This window comes from Marmota monax, unplaced genomic scaffold, assembly GCF_021218885.2.
Source record: "Marmota monax isolate L192 unplaced genomic scaffold, Marmota_monax_Labrador192_F-V1.1 WCK01_AAM20220418_F8-fsc00064, whole genome shotgun sequence".
NCBI classification, from domain to species: Eukaryota; Metazoa; Chordata; class Mammalia; order Rodentia; family Sciuridae; genus Marmota; species Marmota monax.
This window is the reverse complement of record NW_026694542.1, coordinates 1,166,549-1,183,448: the sequence shown is the minus strand read 5'-3', so window position 1 is coordinate 1,183,448 and position 16,900 is coordinate 1,166,549. Positions and strand designations below refer to the sequence as shown.

The window sequence follows — 16,900 nt, the reverse complement described above, 5'->3', positions numbered from 1 at the left end:
CTACTGTGTGCCTGGATCTATGCTGTGCCATAAAGCTTCTGTGATGGTGATGGTGGTGGTGTGTGTGTCTGAAGCCTTCTGCTACCCCAATGACCTCCCCAGGTCTTGAGGTCTTGGGCTATTTCAATCTCATGCATTTTACTATCTCAGCATATAAAGCCTGGGTAACTTGAGAAAGAATAAAATATATTATAACGGACGGGTTGGAGAGGGGTTTCCTGAAATAACTACCTTCCCAGCCATCCCAGAGACGCTCCAAAACTACTTCTCACTATGTACAAACATTGGCTCTGAATCCCGATCATTTGACCTTGACCCCTATAAAACCGATTTTATTATATTTTTAAAACGCTGTACGATTAACGCGGAAACTCTTTCCTGGGCACTTTCTCGCCATTGGAATCGCGTCAGTTTCTCAAAGTTCCAAAATAACCTTTCCCCAGTACAGATCCGTACCTCCGCCGGGGAAGGGCGGGGAGCCGCACAAGACGTGCCGGTGTGGAGAGCGAGCGAGCCAGCGAACTTGCAGCGCGAAGGGAAAATAAAACTTGTGGCTGGTGTTTGTGCCGGAGGGTCTCCGCCATCCCGGAGTCCCCAGATCCTGGGGGGGGGGGGGTGTCTCGGGAGCCTCCAGAGGAGCGCCAGGGTGTGGGCTTGCTCCCTACGTCCTTGACCTAAATTTTTGCGCGGTGGCTTGAAACTGGGCGCAGACCAGGGCGGGCGGCTAGTGCCATCCCCAGGTCCCGGCGGCGGCAGGGGACCCCGAGCGAACTTGAATGGAGAGGCCGAACAGGGGGAGGGGGGCGTCTTCTCCCGGGCCCGGGTGGGGAGCCGCGGCGAGCTCCCCGCGCCTCCCCCTTCCCCGATCCTCCCGCCCCCCGCAGCCCATGTGATCCAGGGAAGTCGGGGTGCGCTCCCCGTTTTTTTTTTTTTTTGCGCCCGTCTGTCCGGAGGCGGGGCCCCCTTCGGGCCTCGGGGCTCGCGCGCGTCGACCCCAAGGGTCCAGCAGCTGGCGGGGGCCGAGTGAGAGCGCGCGCGGGCAGGCGGGGGCCGCACCGGGGTGCGTGACGTCACCGCATTGGTTACACGACGTTCTAGAACTCCGCCCCACGTGCGCCGGGGAGGAGGGGGAGGAGGAGGAGGAGGAGGAGGAGATGGGGGTGGGGAGGAGGAGGGGGAGAGGTGGGGATGGTCCGGGGGGGCGGGGACGGGGGGTGTGCGAGGCGGCGGGGCTGAGCTAAGCCGAGCCCACGTGTGACGGCTCTCGCCGCTGCCCCGGCTCCGCCGCTCGCAGAGAGATTCGGAGGAGCCCGGGCGGGGGGGAGGAGGCGGGGGAGGAGGGAGCGGAGATCTCGGGGCTCGGAGCCGGCCGCCGCTCCGCTCCGATCGCTGTGGGGCTCGGTGTTTCGGGGGTGGGGGGGCGGGGGGGCTCCGATATGGAGGCAAATGGGAGCCAAGGCACCTCGGGCAGCGCCAACGACTCCCAGCACGACCCCGGGTAAGTTTCCAGCCGCTGCCCACCGCGCCGCCGCCGCCGCCGCCGGGCTCGCTCTCCTTGCCGCGGCGCGGGGACGGCGGTGCGCGGAGCCGGGCATCTCCGCGCCCCCCCCACTCCCTCCCTTCCGCGCCCCCCCCCCCAGTGGAAGTTACACACCTTTGGATGGCGTTTCGCCGCCACCTTCTCCCCCACCCCACCTCCCGGCTCGCGCTCGATCGCTCCCCCCCGCTTTCCTTTTAGCTTTTGTAAGTTACACGTCAAAATGGCCGATCTGACATCGGTGCTCACTTCTGTTATGTTTTCTCCCTCTAGTAAAATGTTTATCGGTGGACTGAGCTGGCAGACCTCACCAGGTAAGGGAGGGAGGGGGGGACGCCTGGGTCCCCCCCTTCTTGGCTTCTTTATTGCTCTTTGTTATCCCGGTGTAGGAGCCCCCCCCCCGCCATTGGCTCCCCACTTCTCCTGTGCAAGGTTATTTATTTTATTTTTTTAAAATAGCAAATCCTTTCCGAGCCCTCTACACGACCTCTGTGGCCGAATTCCCCCGCCCGCGTGTGCAAAAAAAATGCAGAAAACAAAACAGAATAACAACAGAAAACTACTTTTGGTTTTTGTCCTTGATCAAAATTTGCATTGCTTTTTTTTTTCTTTTCTCCACACCTTCTCTCTCCCCCCCCCCCATCTCTCTCTTTCTCTCTCTACAGATAGCCTTAGAGACTATTTTAGCAAATTTGGAGAAATTAGAGAATGTATGGTCATGAGAGATCCCACTACGAAACGCTCCAGGTAAACCATTCCCTTCTGGGTTTTTTTTTTTTTTTGCCTTTATTTTAGAACAAAGTTTTTAAGTTTTATTTTTGGAGGTGTCTTCGGAAGTAGCTAAGCGGATTTAGAATGGGGCTCAGGCTCGTGGCTGGTCCGGAACGTCACTCCCCCCCACCCCACCCCACCATAACCCCAAAGGTTATGGTTAATTAGGGCTGAACTCTGAATACAGAGATGCCCATCTCGTTCGCTTGAAGTCATTTCCCGTTGCTTCTTTTTCTCTTGTTTAAAATGACATTCAGCTTCATTCACTTTCCACATAGTTTTTTTTTTTCCCCAATGTGTGCCTTCCTTATACTCCCAGCTCCCCAAACTCTGAAGTCCCCTCTTGGAAAGGTGGGTGAATCTCTCTGGGTTGCCGGACCCCCTCCGGAATACAACAAAGCCTTAAGAAAGGGAGGAGGAGAGGAAACTGAGGCGGCCAGGGTGGAGGCACCAGCCTCTTCCAAGTTACCTCCAGCCGCCCTGCCCCCCGTTCCACTTCCCCCATTAACCTTGATATTTTTTTTTTCCTTCCTGCGAGGTAGAGGGCTGTAGGCAGGAGAATAGACTTAGGGGAGGGACGTCGGGATGGGGGTGTGTGGGGGGCAACTTTTGCTCCCCTTCTGCATTAGGTCTTACTCCTTGTTGCTTTCAATGGTGTCACATTTTCTTGTTTGTTTTTCTCCCTCTTTGTCTCCTTTCAGAGGCTTCGGTTTCGTCACGTTCGCAGACCCAGCAAGTGTAGATAAAGTATTAGGTCAGCCCCACCATGAGTTAGATTCCAAGACGGTAGGTTGCTTTTTGTTTGTTTGTTGTTGTTGTGGTTGTTGTTGCTCGCCCCTTTTCAGGAACGATCTGGGCATTGACAGCCCTATTTAAAGGGACAGCGCCGTCTTTTGCTTCTGTGCTAGAAATGGGTACTTTTAAACCGAGCTAGCTAGCGAGTTGGCTCAGAAGTTTGCTGCGTTGGCTGGGTTTGGGGTTTTCTTTTAGAGCCTGTCCCATTGCAGCTTCGGGAGTCTGGGAGGAGGGGATTTGACTCCCCGGAGGGGCTATTCTCCCGGCCAGGGGGACCATACAGAGAAACTACCAGAGAGCAGAGGGAACTTTGTCAGCCAGCACTGCCCGCGTTACCAACTGTGGCTGTGGGAATGGCTTGTTGGAGGCACAGCCTGCTTCCCGGCTGAGGGAAGCCAGGGTGGCAGGGGAGGGAGGGGGTGCCCATCCTGGGTCCAGGCAACAGGTTTCTCTTGGTGCACTTGGGATTTGGAATGCGGTTTGAGAAGAAAAGGAGTCGCTAGCAGAGCCAAGCTGGGCATCCAGTGGGGTGACTCCAGATGGCGTGAAACCGAAGCCTGATAAGGCCTTGGGTTTCAAAGTGATTTTTTTTTCTTTCTTTTCTTTCTTGGCTCCTTTCATATGAGTGTGGGTACTTTTATAGCATTAGAAGTTTTTAAAATCCAGAGTGGAGAGGGGGAAAAGTTGCTAGGGTGAGGTCAGAGAGGAAGGGAAGAAAGAATTGTCAGTCTGTAATAATAAATGTAATGTTAGGGGAGACTGGGGAGTTCACAGTGTTTTATTTAAGCCCCTGTGTTGGCTTCCTGCCTCTCCTCCCTTCCTTGTACGTCTCGTCTACTGTAATTTCCCCACGATTTTTTTTTTTTTTATATCTGCTTAAACAGAGGCCTCAAGGTGATGTTGGGATGTAGTGGTGGGCAGCGTGGGGCTCCACTTCTCTATGGTGGGCTCCAGGGATGGAGCTAGAGATGGGGTTCTCTTTCTAGTGGTCCATCATGGACTTGGGCAAGTTGTTCCCTGTCTCTGGCCTCAGTTTCCTCTTCTGTAAAACAAACAGAACGAGGCCATCTGCTAGGTTCTTTTGCCTTTAACATTGAAAGCCAATGGAATGGAACACTGAATGGAAGAGAAGAAAAGAAAAGAAAAAAAAAACTGACAACCTTTGATATGCACTCTTATTGATTTTGCAAATTCACCCTCTTTCTCTGATCAAAGAGGTCAGGGGCTGCCCTCTCTCTCCCCAGGAAAAGACCTCACATACTTAGTAGCTTTATTAATTGTCTTGGAAGTATTTTAGCTTATGGCTCAGACATTTTGTACTTTTAGAGAATTTAATTTGAGGAATAATCATTTGTAGGGTGATAACGGATGTCTGAGGATTTTTTTTTTCCTCCTTGACTTCTTGGCTAGATATTTCAAAAAACTCGTAAAATTAATGAGGAAAATCATCTCAAGGCAAATTCTTGAATTTCTGGTCCACTCCCCTCTCCCCACCTGGGTAGGAGAATTAGAATTTGGTTACTGTGGTGGCTGGTGGGTCGAATCCTTCAGCGTCAAGGGCATAGCCTACAGTTTCCCTCCCTAATTGTTTGTAGACGTGTTGTGGTAGCTATTGTTTAGTATAACCTAGCTTTTGACTTTGTTTCAACGTTCAGTGCAGGAGGCAGAAGGCGGTTGGTTTATTGACATGGAAACGAGGATCTTGTTTACCCTTACCTTAAAAGCTTTGTTTAGGTAACGGCCATTCGCATCCAAATTAGTACCCTAGTGTTTCCTAGAGGACTGTAGATGCAGTAAGTAGAGTTGTACCTAACTAACTAATGTTTTAATTTTTGGTAGTTTTCTTTTTTTTTGTTGTTCATCTTTAAAAACTAGTTGACAGGGATGTACAAAAGGTTGGGATTTGCCATCTTGCCTTGACCCCTCCTCTCCTTTAGAGATCTCCGTGTGTAAACTTTGCACGCTGACCTCAGTGCCATGCGCGGATGTCACCACACACAGTATAGTTCCCAATTGGCTTTTGGTTTTGTCATTTTAGTTTTTTTATTAAAGCGTATCACATTTTTTCCTTGTGTCGTCTCCCCTCACCTCCTGAACTCTCCTTTGAGTGCCCTTTACCTTTTGTCCCGAAAACAAGGTGGACTTCTTTTACAATTGTGTGCTGGTCAGCTAAAATAAATAAATAAATAAAATCCTTTCGAAGAGTGTTTTTGAACAGATGCGTCTGTCCTATGTTTGGTCAACAGAATGGAAAATCCACACCTGTTGTATTTCTCTTGTAGATGAGCTCTAGTCAGTGCTGGGCACACCTGTAGATGCAGTAATGTTAATCTTTATGAAAGGGTAGTTTCTAGATCAGAGATTTTTGGGGTCTCTTTTAGCGTTTGAAAAGTAATCTCTCATTTCTCAGGTGATGCTTCAAGGTAGAAAACACGAAACAGACTTTTATTAGGTCTTTAAACTACCTTAATAAAAGCGATAAATCCTTGTGCGTCTTTACTGCTCGGGGTCCTAGGGCATGTTAAGTCAGGGAACGGAGAAGCCATCAGTGGTGAGCTTTTCATCCTTTGCTCTTTTTCCCAAAGCATTATTTTTTTTTTTCCCCCTCCATGACAGAACTGAAAACAAATTCAGGTTTACTTTTTAGAAAGGAAAAAATTTAATGCAAAAGCCAAAAGCCTTTAAATAAATAACTTGCAGCAGTATTCATGCCCTGAGTTGGATTTTATCTAAAGATTTATGACATTTAGAATTTTGATGAAAATCTACAATGGAAAATATTTTTTTTTCTTCTTTTTATCTATCCAGTAACTTTTTTTTTCTCCTCACTTCAGCCTGTTGGATTCAAATGCTTCTGTGGGAATTGTTTTGAGTTGTAAAAACTAGTCTCTGATTGAGAATCATGTGCTCTGCAGGCTTTTGATTTGAAGTGGAGAAGTTTTTCCATTGAGGTGGAGGTGAAGGTGGGGATACCCTAATTCTCAGACTAGAATCTGAATTTTTTTTTTTTTTTGGCGGTGCTGCTGTGGATTGAACCCCAGCCACATCCCCAGCCCTTCTTATTTTTCATTTTGAGACAGGGGTATTGCTAAGTTGCTGAGCCTGGCCTCATACTTGTGATCCTCCTTTCTCAGCCTCCCAAGTTGGTGGGATCACAGGTGGGAACCACCACTGATTGTGACTTTTTTTTTTTCCAGTAATTTTATTTTTCACCATCGCCAGGCCGACCTTTTCTTTTTTAATTTGAACTCGGGTCACTCATAGATTTTTACCCTATATATTTTTTTTTGTGTGTGTTTTTTTTATCCGGGTGTATTTAGTTCAGATGCATTTTTTTCTCTTTCTTTTTAAATTATTTTAAGAACCAAGTCCAGCTCCACAGTTTTGGACACCTGCTTTCTTTTGAGGTATAACTACGGAACAGATCTTTTTGATTAATCCTGGGTCACTTTATTTTGCTAAAATTCAAGCAGAGCATTGTGTTGGATCTGATTACTTGGTGCTAGAAGGGCTTATGTTGAATTTTCAGGTTATGATTTTTTTTCAGTGATGACTTTGCTCCCGTCTTTTCTCCTGGACTCACATTGCAAATCAGCTGTGAGTAGCTTTTACTGGGCAGTGTCTGTGGAAGAGAATCCCTTGTCTAAATAAGGGTACATGACACCCGGTTTATGAAGAGCGTCACACACTGAGATGCACCATGAGGCATTTCAGAAAGGCCAATTTTGGAGGGATGACGAAAGTTGAGCTCAGCATTGAAGGGACTTTGCAGTTGCCCAAGAAGTTAATAAATGCCAAGATATAAGCCTGAGAAATGAGTGATTAATAATTAGGTGATTGATCCTGTTTTTTCCCCTTTCCTTAGCATTTCACTGACTCCTACTTTTCTATTTTTCCCCCCAGATTGACCCCAAAGTTGCATTTCCTCGCCGAGCGCAACCCAAGGTAAGTAGGAGAACCAATGATAGGATTTTAGGATTTGCAATGGATGTAAGGATTTCAAGTTCCCATGGAACTTTGACCATGCAGTGTTGAAACCCAATGTCCGCTGTACTTTAGGGTGTCAGCACGGGTGGCGAGTGCAGACCAGCGGTTCAATGAGATAACCCCACGGCTAGTGCGCCTCTAAGTTTGCTGTCCCCAGGTGGGTTCTGAGCATCCAGCTGGGGAGAGGGACAAGTCTGATCCTCAACTGGAGGAGTTGGCTCCGTCTGTTGTAATATTTATGCAAGTGTTCTGTTTATTTTTTAAGCATTGCTGAGATCCTATCGGGAAAAGTGGAACATTTCTCTGTGACTCTCACTCTGGAGGGTACTCTTGAGTTGGAGTTTTTGGAGAGGAATAGAATGAATTTAGCTTGGAAACAACTTCCTAGACCCCCTAAAGCCATACGTCTGAGAGCAGAAGCAGGGGATATCGTGGCTTCAAGTTGGTTGGATAAATCAGGGCAAACTTGAAACCAACAGTGCTGCTTATTTTGTGCCTGGGCGGACAAGTTCGGGAAATGTTGTAACCCCGAAGGAGTGATACTCCAAGACTTGCTGAAAGGATTGAGACAGGGCTGCACTTTTTTAGAAGTGTGTAGTTAACATAGTTTTCACTAAGCCTGCCTGCTAGGTGGCCCCAAGGACACAGCTACGTGAAGTCCATGGTTAGGTCGGAAGGGCTTAGGGGGTATGTGGTCAGTTTGCACTTTTGAGGTATGCTTTCTGCTTCCTTGTGTAACCTTGGAAGAGATACTTTTCTGTATCTGTGGCCTTGACCCTGTCAGGTGAAAGGGGAAGAGTTGAAGGTTCTAGATTGAAAGATGTAAAGGAAAAGGGTTATGTGGCTCTTTGCAAATTCAGTTTAATTCTTTAAGCATAGTCTCTTGGAGAGGAACCTTCTAACTATGAAGGGGAAAACAGTCTTGTACATTATCACAGAAAAAAGTGGGCTGTTTTGGATGATATTTTGAGAATTTCACGTCTGGATCCTGCTACGCGAGTGAGTGATTCTTTCTTTCTCTTCCTTTTTAAAGATGGAACCAGAATTCCTTAGGTAAATATACTGACATATTTTCTTAAGGTATTTTTTCCCCCCAATGCTTAAGTAGACGATAGGAATTAACGGACTGAAGAGGTTAGATTACTTCTGTACATAGCACAGCCTTTGGGATCATCTTAATGTGTGTAGTTGCTTTCCAAACTGTGTGATCCTTCACATTTAAGAAGGCTTCCCAGGCTTAGCGGTATTTCCTGGGTTTGGAAGAACTGCTGTTTCTTCCGTAAGTGTGAATCTTCAAATTTCCAGGTTAGTCATTTGATCACTCAGAAACTTGGATCAGATTACCCTAGAGGGAAGCTGGAAAAATCCCTGACTTGGTTAAAGCATGGGTTTGACCTGTTTTCTCTTCCCCTTTGTTATCCCTACCTCTCCCCTGCCCCCATTTTTTCTTTTTAAACTAGGAAGGCAATATTTCACTTTAATGTATTCTGTCATTTGTTTTTTTTCGGTGATACATTCAACTTGAAAACAAGATACACTGTTTCTCAAACTTGTGGAATCATACATCTCCCAGTCCTCTGTGCTGTTGAGAGATGAATGGTCCAATGTGCATTAGTTGGTGGGGGGAACATGGAATTCTGGGGAATTTGTAATAATGACACTTGTCACCTAACAAAGGGCTTCTCTATCTCAGTTTCCTCATCTGTAAAATGGGAGTGATGACAGTAGCTTCCTCAGAGGGTTTTAGGGAAGAATAAAGGTCACGATGGTTCATGGCAAGAGCTTTGCAACTCATCATTACCATTATGATTGTCAGTTTAATCATCCTGAGGGTAGTAACGTTTGCAAGCTCCCCAGCCTGGCTTCAGATGCCAGTTGTGCCACTCATTAGCTGTGTGAACTTAGAAAAATTGCTTAACTTCCCCGAACCTCAGTTTTGCTTTCTCACAGGATTTTTCTACAGATTAAATAAAATTAATGTGCTTTAAAAAAGGCCTGGTGCACAGTGATACCATATGTAGTACCTGCCATTTTAACTGTTATTTTTTGTTAGGTCCTCACCCCAGCCCTGTGAGAGCTCAAGTAATAATAATGATACTAAGTGAATGTACATGCCAGGAACCGTTGTCAGGACTTGCTGTGCATTAATCTACGTAGTTCCCACCATGGCTTTAAGGTGGGTCTTAGTATCATCTCCAGCATATAGATGAGGAAACTGAGCCACTGATGGCTTGAGAAGTGGTACAGGAGATTCACTACACAACTTTGCTCCAGAACTGGACCTTTTACCATGTACTTTCCTATGGGGGTACCACTCGGCCTCCCTGCTCTATCACGGAGGAGGAGAAGACAGGCTCTGTCGAGGCCAACTGGGTGCTAGGAGCAGAGCCACAGCCAGACACTTCACATTGTGAAGTTCTGCAGTTTGAAATTAGGGTCTTTCTCTTCTCCCTGTGATATCATCCTGCTCTGTGAGCCTGATATATGTACTCTTTTTTTTTTTTTTGTGGTGCTGGGGATTGAACCCAGGGCCTTGTGCATGAGAGGCAAGCATTCCACCAACTGAGCTATATCCCCATTCTTCCAACTGAGCTATATTCCCAGCCCCTGTCATGTACTCTTGCTTCACCCAACCACTCAGTGGGGGGGATCCTTTTAGCCTGTTCTGGTTTGCTGCACCTGGTGAGGCACCCTGAGAACCATCGAGGTGTGTGGTGGTTGGGATTTGGAGCAGGGTGGAGAGAAAAGGCCATTACTGTCTGTCATTATTTTGAACAGAATTTGAGCTTGGCCACCAGCATTTCAGATTGAAGTCACTTTGGGGGACCACAGCCGGGCTGGCAGGAGTATAGAACTTTCAAAGAAAGCCTATGCATTGATTGTTTATCTCCCTTCAATGTAACTTCTACAAGTCTGCTTTAAAGGTCACAGTGGCACAGTGAACTGGACCCCTCCTTGTGGACTGGCTGAGGACCTAGTAAAGGATAAGTCACTTTGCCTTTCAGTTAAAACTCATTTGTCTGCTTTCTAGCGGTCCCAGAGAAATATTCCATGGAGGTGTTAAAACAAGGCTAGTGGAAAGAAGCTGTAACTTAAGACGCAGGGAAATCTGTGGCAGTGAAGAACAGATTTTGTATTAGTACTGTCATAATATTCTTTAATGTATCATAAATAAAAATCTGTTTTGACCAGAATTTTAATGAGGGATGGAAGGAAGGGTTTGGAAGCCTGCAATTCAGTCATCACCCTTTGCGACGTCCATGTTCACATCTCAAGTGAGGTATAATGAGCTTTATTAACCAGTCCAGGGATAACTCTTTGGAGACCGGTGACTGTTAATTAGTGAAGTACATTTTGATCAGGAGAAGAAGAGGGTCCATTCAATATCTTTCTATTTTTTTTTTCCGGATGATTACTTCATTTTGTAAAATATGTAAGAGTCTCCTCCTTCGTCTTTTTAAAAATTAAAATGGTCATGCTACTCTCAAAAGATGACTTAATTTGAAGCTGTTGGAGAAATGAGGATGATGGGGATCAATCATGCCATGTCCTTCCTTTGTCCCCTTTGGGCTGAAGTGTTGGCTGCCTGGAAGAGTTTCACTGGAGTCTGTGGCCGCTTTTTCTTCTGTGGAAGAACCAAGAGGCTCCTTAGCATCTATCGGCGAGAGTGGAGCCTGGTGTCACTCGCCATCTGTTCTAATTATCCTTGTGTATAAAAACACATTTCCCACTCCTCCCAATTGCCATTCCCCTCAAGTTCTATTTTTGTTTTTTAAATTTGAATTAATTTTTTTAAAAACTGATACATAAAAACATAAACATCGTCCATATTAACGGGGTGCCATGTGTCGCTTCAGTTCTTGCGCATCTTGAGCCTCCTTAAAGTTTTAGAGCCAAGAACCTTAGCTGATGACCTGGAGAGATCATTTCTTCAGCCTGTTGCCCCTCCAAGTCTCAGTTTCCATCTCTGTAAAAAAAAAAAAATGTGAACATTTGTACCTATCACGTGGAACTGTTTAGAAGACGAATATAAAATTCTTTGCTGAGAGTCATGTACAAAGTGGCACCCAGCCAATGTCTGGTGATATTATCATTATAGAACCCTTATATTTTGTGGTACTAGGGATTGAACCGAGGCAGGGCTCTACCACTGAGCAGCATCCTCAGACCTATTTATTTATTTATTTATTAATGGAGATAGGGTTTTGCTAAACATTGCTGAGGCTGGCCTCCAATTTGCAATCTTCCCGCCTCAGCCTCCTGAGTAGCTGGGATTACAGGCCTGTTCCACTGTGTCCGGCTCGTTATAGAATTATTTTAATAGAACAACAACAACAATGAGAAAAATTACAATACTGGGATGCCCTCAGGAAAAAAAAAAATCTCATTTGGAGCGTAAGCTCCCTGGTGGCAGGGAGCTGTTGACGGTCAGTGCTCAATAATTAAATGAATGATGTGAGTGGAGCCTGCCCTTTTCCCAGGGGAGGCATCTATCACCTAGTCGTGTTATGTTGGTTGTTTCAGGGCCCCACCACGGTTAAGGTATGGAAGGGTTGAGCTGGTGGACAGGTTTTCCTGTTCCTTGTGTTGTCCTCTGATATGGCCTCAGGGCCCTGGAAGGTTCTCTCTGAAGCACGCATCCAGATGGGTGCTGTGGCAGCGCGGGCGATTTCACGCACACCTCCCGTTCCGGGGGAATGGTTTCTTGGCAGCTTCTCAAGGGCGAAGGGTGAGCTTCTTGCATCTGGCTTTCCCTCGCTGTGCTGCGGCGGGTCGGGTCACTCTAGCATCTTGCCATCTTGGGTGATCTGCAGCCGTCATTTTGGCAGCCACTGTTAACCGACCTGTCGGTGGCTTTTCTCGTCCCCACGAGGATGTGGTGGCGTGTCTGCGGCCCTTTTCCACCCCAGTGAGGACCTCGGAGGGATTAGTGGCTTAGCTTCTTGCTTGTCGGGAGAGCGCACTGCTCCTTCCTGCCTTCCAAGTCGGGAGCAGGTGTCAGCTTGCGGAGGAGGGGCACCTTGTCCTACAAATGTCCTCTCCCAGGATTTGCCTTTCCTCCCAGGCTGGCGTTGCCTTGCTAAGGTCAGTCAGCAGAGATGACAGAGCTCCTGGGCCCCCTGTCAGGTGTTTCTTGACACACAGTTGAGCTTCCTTTTCCTCCCCGGAAAGCGGGGAGAGGAAGGTAGCCGCGGAGGCTCCAGCTGACCATCTTGTGTGCCCCTTTAGGTGGTGTGCATTCTCATGTCCTATTTTGGCTTTTTAAACGTGGACATTCTTTGCTGGAAAGCCTGGAGAACACACCAGGGGATATTGCTCCTCATCTCGCCCCCTCTTGTTGGATTCTTATTTAGCAGGAGCTTGGGTAATGGTTCCCTCTGTGTGTGAACTCCATTTGCAGGGATTCTGGAAGCCCTCCGATTTTCCTGGTGCCGACTGAACACAGCCTTAATGTCATAGCCTCATGCTTCAGGTCCTTCAAGATCTGTGTGAGGGACTCTTGCCTCCCACTGCCTTGAATTCATGGTGCCTTGTGGACCCCCATCTCCTCATGCTGGTGTACACAACAGATCCCTTTTTGACAAAGCCTGGCTCAAGCCATCCCCACTCCCTCTTGGAAGCACAGCCCTGCATCCTTGCTTAAGGACGGGGGCCACATGCTGAGAAATGAGTCATGAGGTGATTTTTGTCATGCAAACCTTATAAAGGGTACTGCGCATACACGAACTAAAATGGCCAAGATGTCATCAGGCTGCATAATTGAACGGGACCACTGTTGTGTAGGTGGTGCCACCCCTGACCACAACATGACATGGTGCATGACTGTAATGCTTCTTTCCCTCGATTTCCACAGCACTTTACCTTTTCTTTGGTTGTGGCTTTTTGAACAATAATAAGGTAACAAAACTCACAAAGCACCTCTAATCTGTTAGGGGTTGTGTTAGGCATTTCACTCACTCATTCATTTTCCAATACCATTGAGCACTGGCTTTCAGTGCCAGACCAGTGTGAGGCTTTGGGGTAGGGTGCAGAGGACAAAGCCCCTGTACTCATGGAGCTTTTCTTCTAGTGGAGCAGTAAGCTCAGAGCAAATTGGTAAGTGTAGTGCATGCTATCAGGTGTCAGCCCCAGAGCCAGTCAGCGTGATGGTGGGAATGGGAGGGACCTAGCTTTAATACTTCCTGTTGTCACTTTCGGTAGTTGAGTAATTATTTACCAGGTTCTGCTCAGCACCAGCGTTTGTGTTAGGCACATTGTTCTGAGTTTTATGGTATTTAGGCTCATGGATGGTTGCCTCCACTGGACACAAGCGTATCTTGCTAATTCTTAACTCTCTTACATCTGCACTTTTGTACGTCCTAGACTTCCATTTAGACAGGATGAGAGCAAAATGACAAAGGAGGCACAGTTGTTGGGCCCAGGGATGTTTGTTACAGATTGGGGGGTGGGGTACCCTGTGCTACAGGAAAGGATTCGCTGAGCTTGGGATAGCATTTAGAGGAAAGGAGATCTGAGTTTCTCAGAGGAGGTGGTCTTTTCCCCAGATCCTGAAAAGCAGGTAGAAAGCAAGAATGGCAGGAATTCAGTCCTTCCTTGCAGCAGGAACCAGAGGGTGTGTGCCGCAGGGCCACCTAGGGTAGGTTGTGGAAGGGTGTGCCAGGCAGAACACATGGGCTTGTGCTTTGTTTGGCAGGGGCTGGGAGCCTGTTGTATGTGTTCAGGTTCTTGGGGATGCTGTGAGCCCTCTTGGATCCTTAGGAGAGCCGGGGTTCACTGATGGGACTGTGGCTGATGTAGTGTCACAGAGAGCTTCCCATCCTGGCCTTCAGACTGGATCCTCTCAGGCAAGACTCTTCTTGAGGAGTGATGCTCTTACCTGCCCTGATCTCTGTGGGTATGGCAGCTTGCAAAGAGTTTCTACCTCCCGTCTTCCCCTCCTCTTCCTCAACAAGGAACCCCGGGTAGACAACTTCCAAAGTTCTCGTTTGTCCTTGTCTAAGCTGCGATGGTAACCTCACCATATGTGGACTGTGAGATGCGTTTATCAATGAGGAGATCACAGATTCCTCGTGGGACACTCATGTCCTGTTGTTCCAAGCAGCTTGACCCGTGACTGCTTGGGAAGTGTGTGCTTGGGGTCTCCTGTGGCTGGTGGCTGCTTGATGTGGGGAACATGCATTTTAGGAATCAGATCTCGTTTTCTGTGAGAGGTGAGGAGGTGCCTTCTTGGGGCCAGGCACTGTGGCATGTTGGAGCAGCAGCCTAGGATGATTGGTCCCTCTGGGGCAGGTGTCCCTCTCCATCCTCAGTATAACAAAATATCCCCCATTCTCCCTTTCTTTCGAGGTTAAGTAGCCCAAGCTTTCAGCTCTTCGGAAAGTTATTCTTAGGGTGGGTGCCTGGCTGCTGTGCTGCTTTTAGTTCTAAGACTTTGAATAATTAAAAAGAAAAGTTTCAATTCAAAATAGTATTAAGCCTCTGTATTCCCCCCTCCCCAGAACTGGAGATTTAACCCAGTGACACTTTTACCACTTAGCTACACCCTAGCCCTTTAAAACATTTTTTTTTTTTAAGTCTGAGACATGGTCTTGCTAATAAGTTGCCTGAGTTTCCCTTGAACTTGTGATCTTCCTGCCTCAGCCTAGAATTACAAGAGTATGCTAGAGTACCAACTATGTATTCTTTAAAAAAATTTTTTTTTGTATTTTTAAAAAGTTCTTTTAGTTGTAGATGAATACAGTACCTTTGTTATTCATTCATTTATTTTTTTAATGTGGTGCTGAGGATCAGACCCAGTGCCTCACACATGCTGGTCAAGCACTCTACCACTGAGCCACAACCCCAGCCCCAGCTGTGTATTAATCTCCTTTAGCTTAACCTTTACAATGACCTTTTGCAGTTCTTGGTATTATCTCCACTTGACAGATGGGTAAACTGAGGCCTGAGACAGTAAACAGCTTTCCTGGGGCCATTCTAAGAAAGGGGTTGGCCTTTGCACCAAAGTTTGTCTGGATCCCAGCCAGACAACTGGATCCCTGACAATTGGGTCCACTGCATCCAACACACGTAGGTAGAGTTTCAGCTCTCCCACTTTGCCTGACCAATGTGAAATGCCCAGTCTAAGAAATAGAATTTGTTATAGTTTTCTAAGAGCCTGTTTAGCATAGGAAATGACATTTTACCCAAGAATATTGGACAGATCACTTACTGGCTTTGTGCCTCCATTTTTACCCGTTAATTGGGGGATCAGTAGTACCTACCTGGTAGAATTGATGGGGGTGAAATGAGACGGCATCTCTGAGTGGCCGCATGTTGGTGCAGCGTAAGAATTAGTTATCTGTGACTGTCCTGTGATGGCACTGCTCAGATCATATGAGGACCTTACCTGGCAGCCTGTGGGTTGATGGGCACATTGCCCCTTTCTTTCGTGATGGATGAAATAGCACACAGCTTTCTGTGTCAGTGGCTTGGCCTGCTCATGGGGTCCTGGCTCTCCAGGCGAGATAGCATGCACCCTTTATCTCGGGCATGCTCCACGGGCATTAGGATTTCATTTCCTTTTCTGTATGGATGCCTGTGTTTTTGCTGCCTGTGAGAGTAAAGTCCTGGGAAGCAGCTAGGCAAGAGCTGAGACCCTGCTGTGTGAGAGGTCTCTCTCTCTCCCAGTCCTGGTCTTTATCTGCCTGGGGGTAGTTCCACCAATGACTGATCTGAAAGCATCACATTCATTTATTTGTCACTGGCTGTGACAAGCAAGTTAATGCTAATGGATTCTTTTTTTAGCCTGTTGTCTGGGATGAGTTTCTCCCAAATGTCCTGAAATCTAAGGCATTAGGGGAATGTGTAACTTTTGTGGCAGGGGAGGATTTAAAAGATAAATAGGGTTTTTTGTGTAGAAGGGCCTTAAATTTAGGTTAGGGGCAAGAATGGCCAAGGGGTGGGGGGGAGGGATGCTGGGCCAGGACAGAGTCTTCTTTTTAAGAAATCCATTCAGAGTTCTAAATTGCTGTTTCTGTTTCAATTATGTGACAATTTCAAGGGTTTAGAAAAATCTAATAAAATGGTCTTGATGCTGCGTTCTAGGGAGAGTGCTTCAGAAGATCCAGGAGAATAAATTCCTTGGGGGTCAAGAGATTCTCGTTCCTGCCACCTCGGGGGCCTTCTTTCCTCTGGGTTTTTACATTTTTATTGTTTTGAAGGGCAGGAAATGGTGTAGGAATGTATTCAGGGCTTCATCCATATCCTCCACTGAAATGAATTATTCTCTTTGGGCAATTGCAAATAGACAGGCCACTGCAATCTCTTTTTTTTTTCTCCCCCTTTTTAAGCTGACATATTGTAAACGACTTTGAGAGCGTGATTTGTGTGAGTAGTGATGTTGAATAAAGCACCAAAGAGAAGCCATTGGAGGAGGGGGGAGAGGGAGAAGGGAGGCCCTGGCAGAGGTTTTTTTCTTTTCGCCAATCAAAGCTTTTGATAGTTTCCCAAAGAACAGAAGTTTACAATGGAAGCCGGCTCTCAGGCTGCCCACGGGAACAGAGTGCAGAAAGACCTAGTGTAGCAAAATGTGATGCTGAGTGACATTAATGAGGTGACCGCTCTGGTGGGAGGGAGGCAAAGAACCAGCCAGTCGCAGTTCCCATGACACTCCCTGCAGCGTGTTCCCGCCTGCACGCCTGCGTGGGTGCCCGCGTGTGTTTGTGCATGCACACACACTTTGTTTCGTGTGTCTCCCAATGAAAGTTTTCATGCCCGACTCCGATGGGTGTACTGTAGTGTCCTCCACTTAGACTCCTGTGGGTGACATGT

General features: G+C 47.1%; 1 protein-coding gene across 9 annotated transcripts in view; it reads left to right on the top strand.

Annotated features, from left to right (window-relative positions):
- Positions 1–1,401: 1,401 nt before the first annotated feature.
- The window catches only part of Msi2 (musashi RNA binding protein 2), a 370,756-nt gene continuing 355,257 nt past the window's right edge, over positions 1,402–16,900 (top strand). For all 9 annotated transcript variants that reach the window (XM_058571489.1, XM_046420595.2, XM_046420594.2 and 6 more), the window contains exons 1-5: positions 1,402–1,498; positions 1,811–1,851; positions 2,203–2,284; positions 3,010–3,094; positions 7,007–7,048. In XM_058571489.1, coding sequence (XP_058427472.1) covers positions 1,437–1,498; positions 1,811–1,851; positions 2,203–2,284; positions 3,010–3,094; positions 7,007–7,048 — 312 coding nt within the window. In that variant the 5' untranslated portion in view covers positions 1,402–1,436. The remainder of the gene's footprint in view (positions 1,499–1,810; positions 1,852–2,202; positions 2,285–3,009; positions 3,095–7,006; positions 7,049–16,900) is intronic.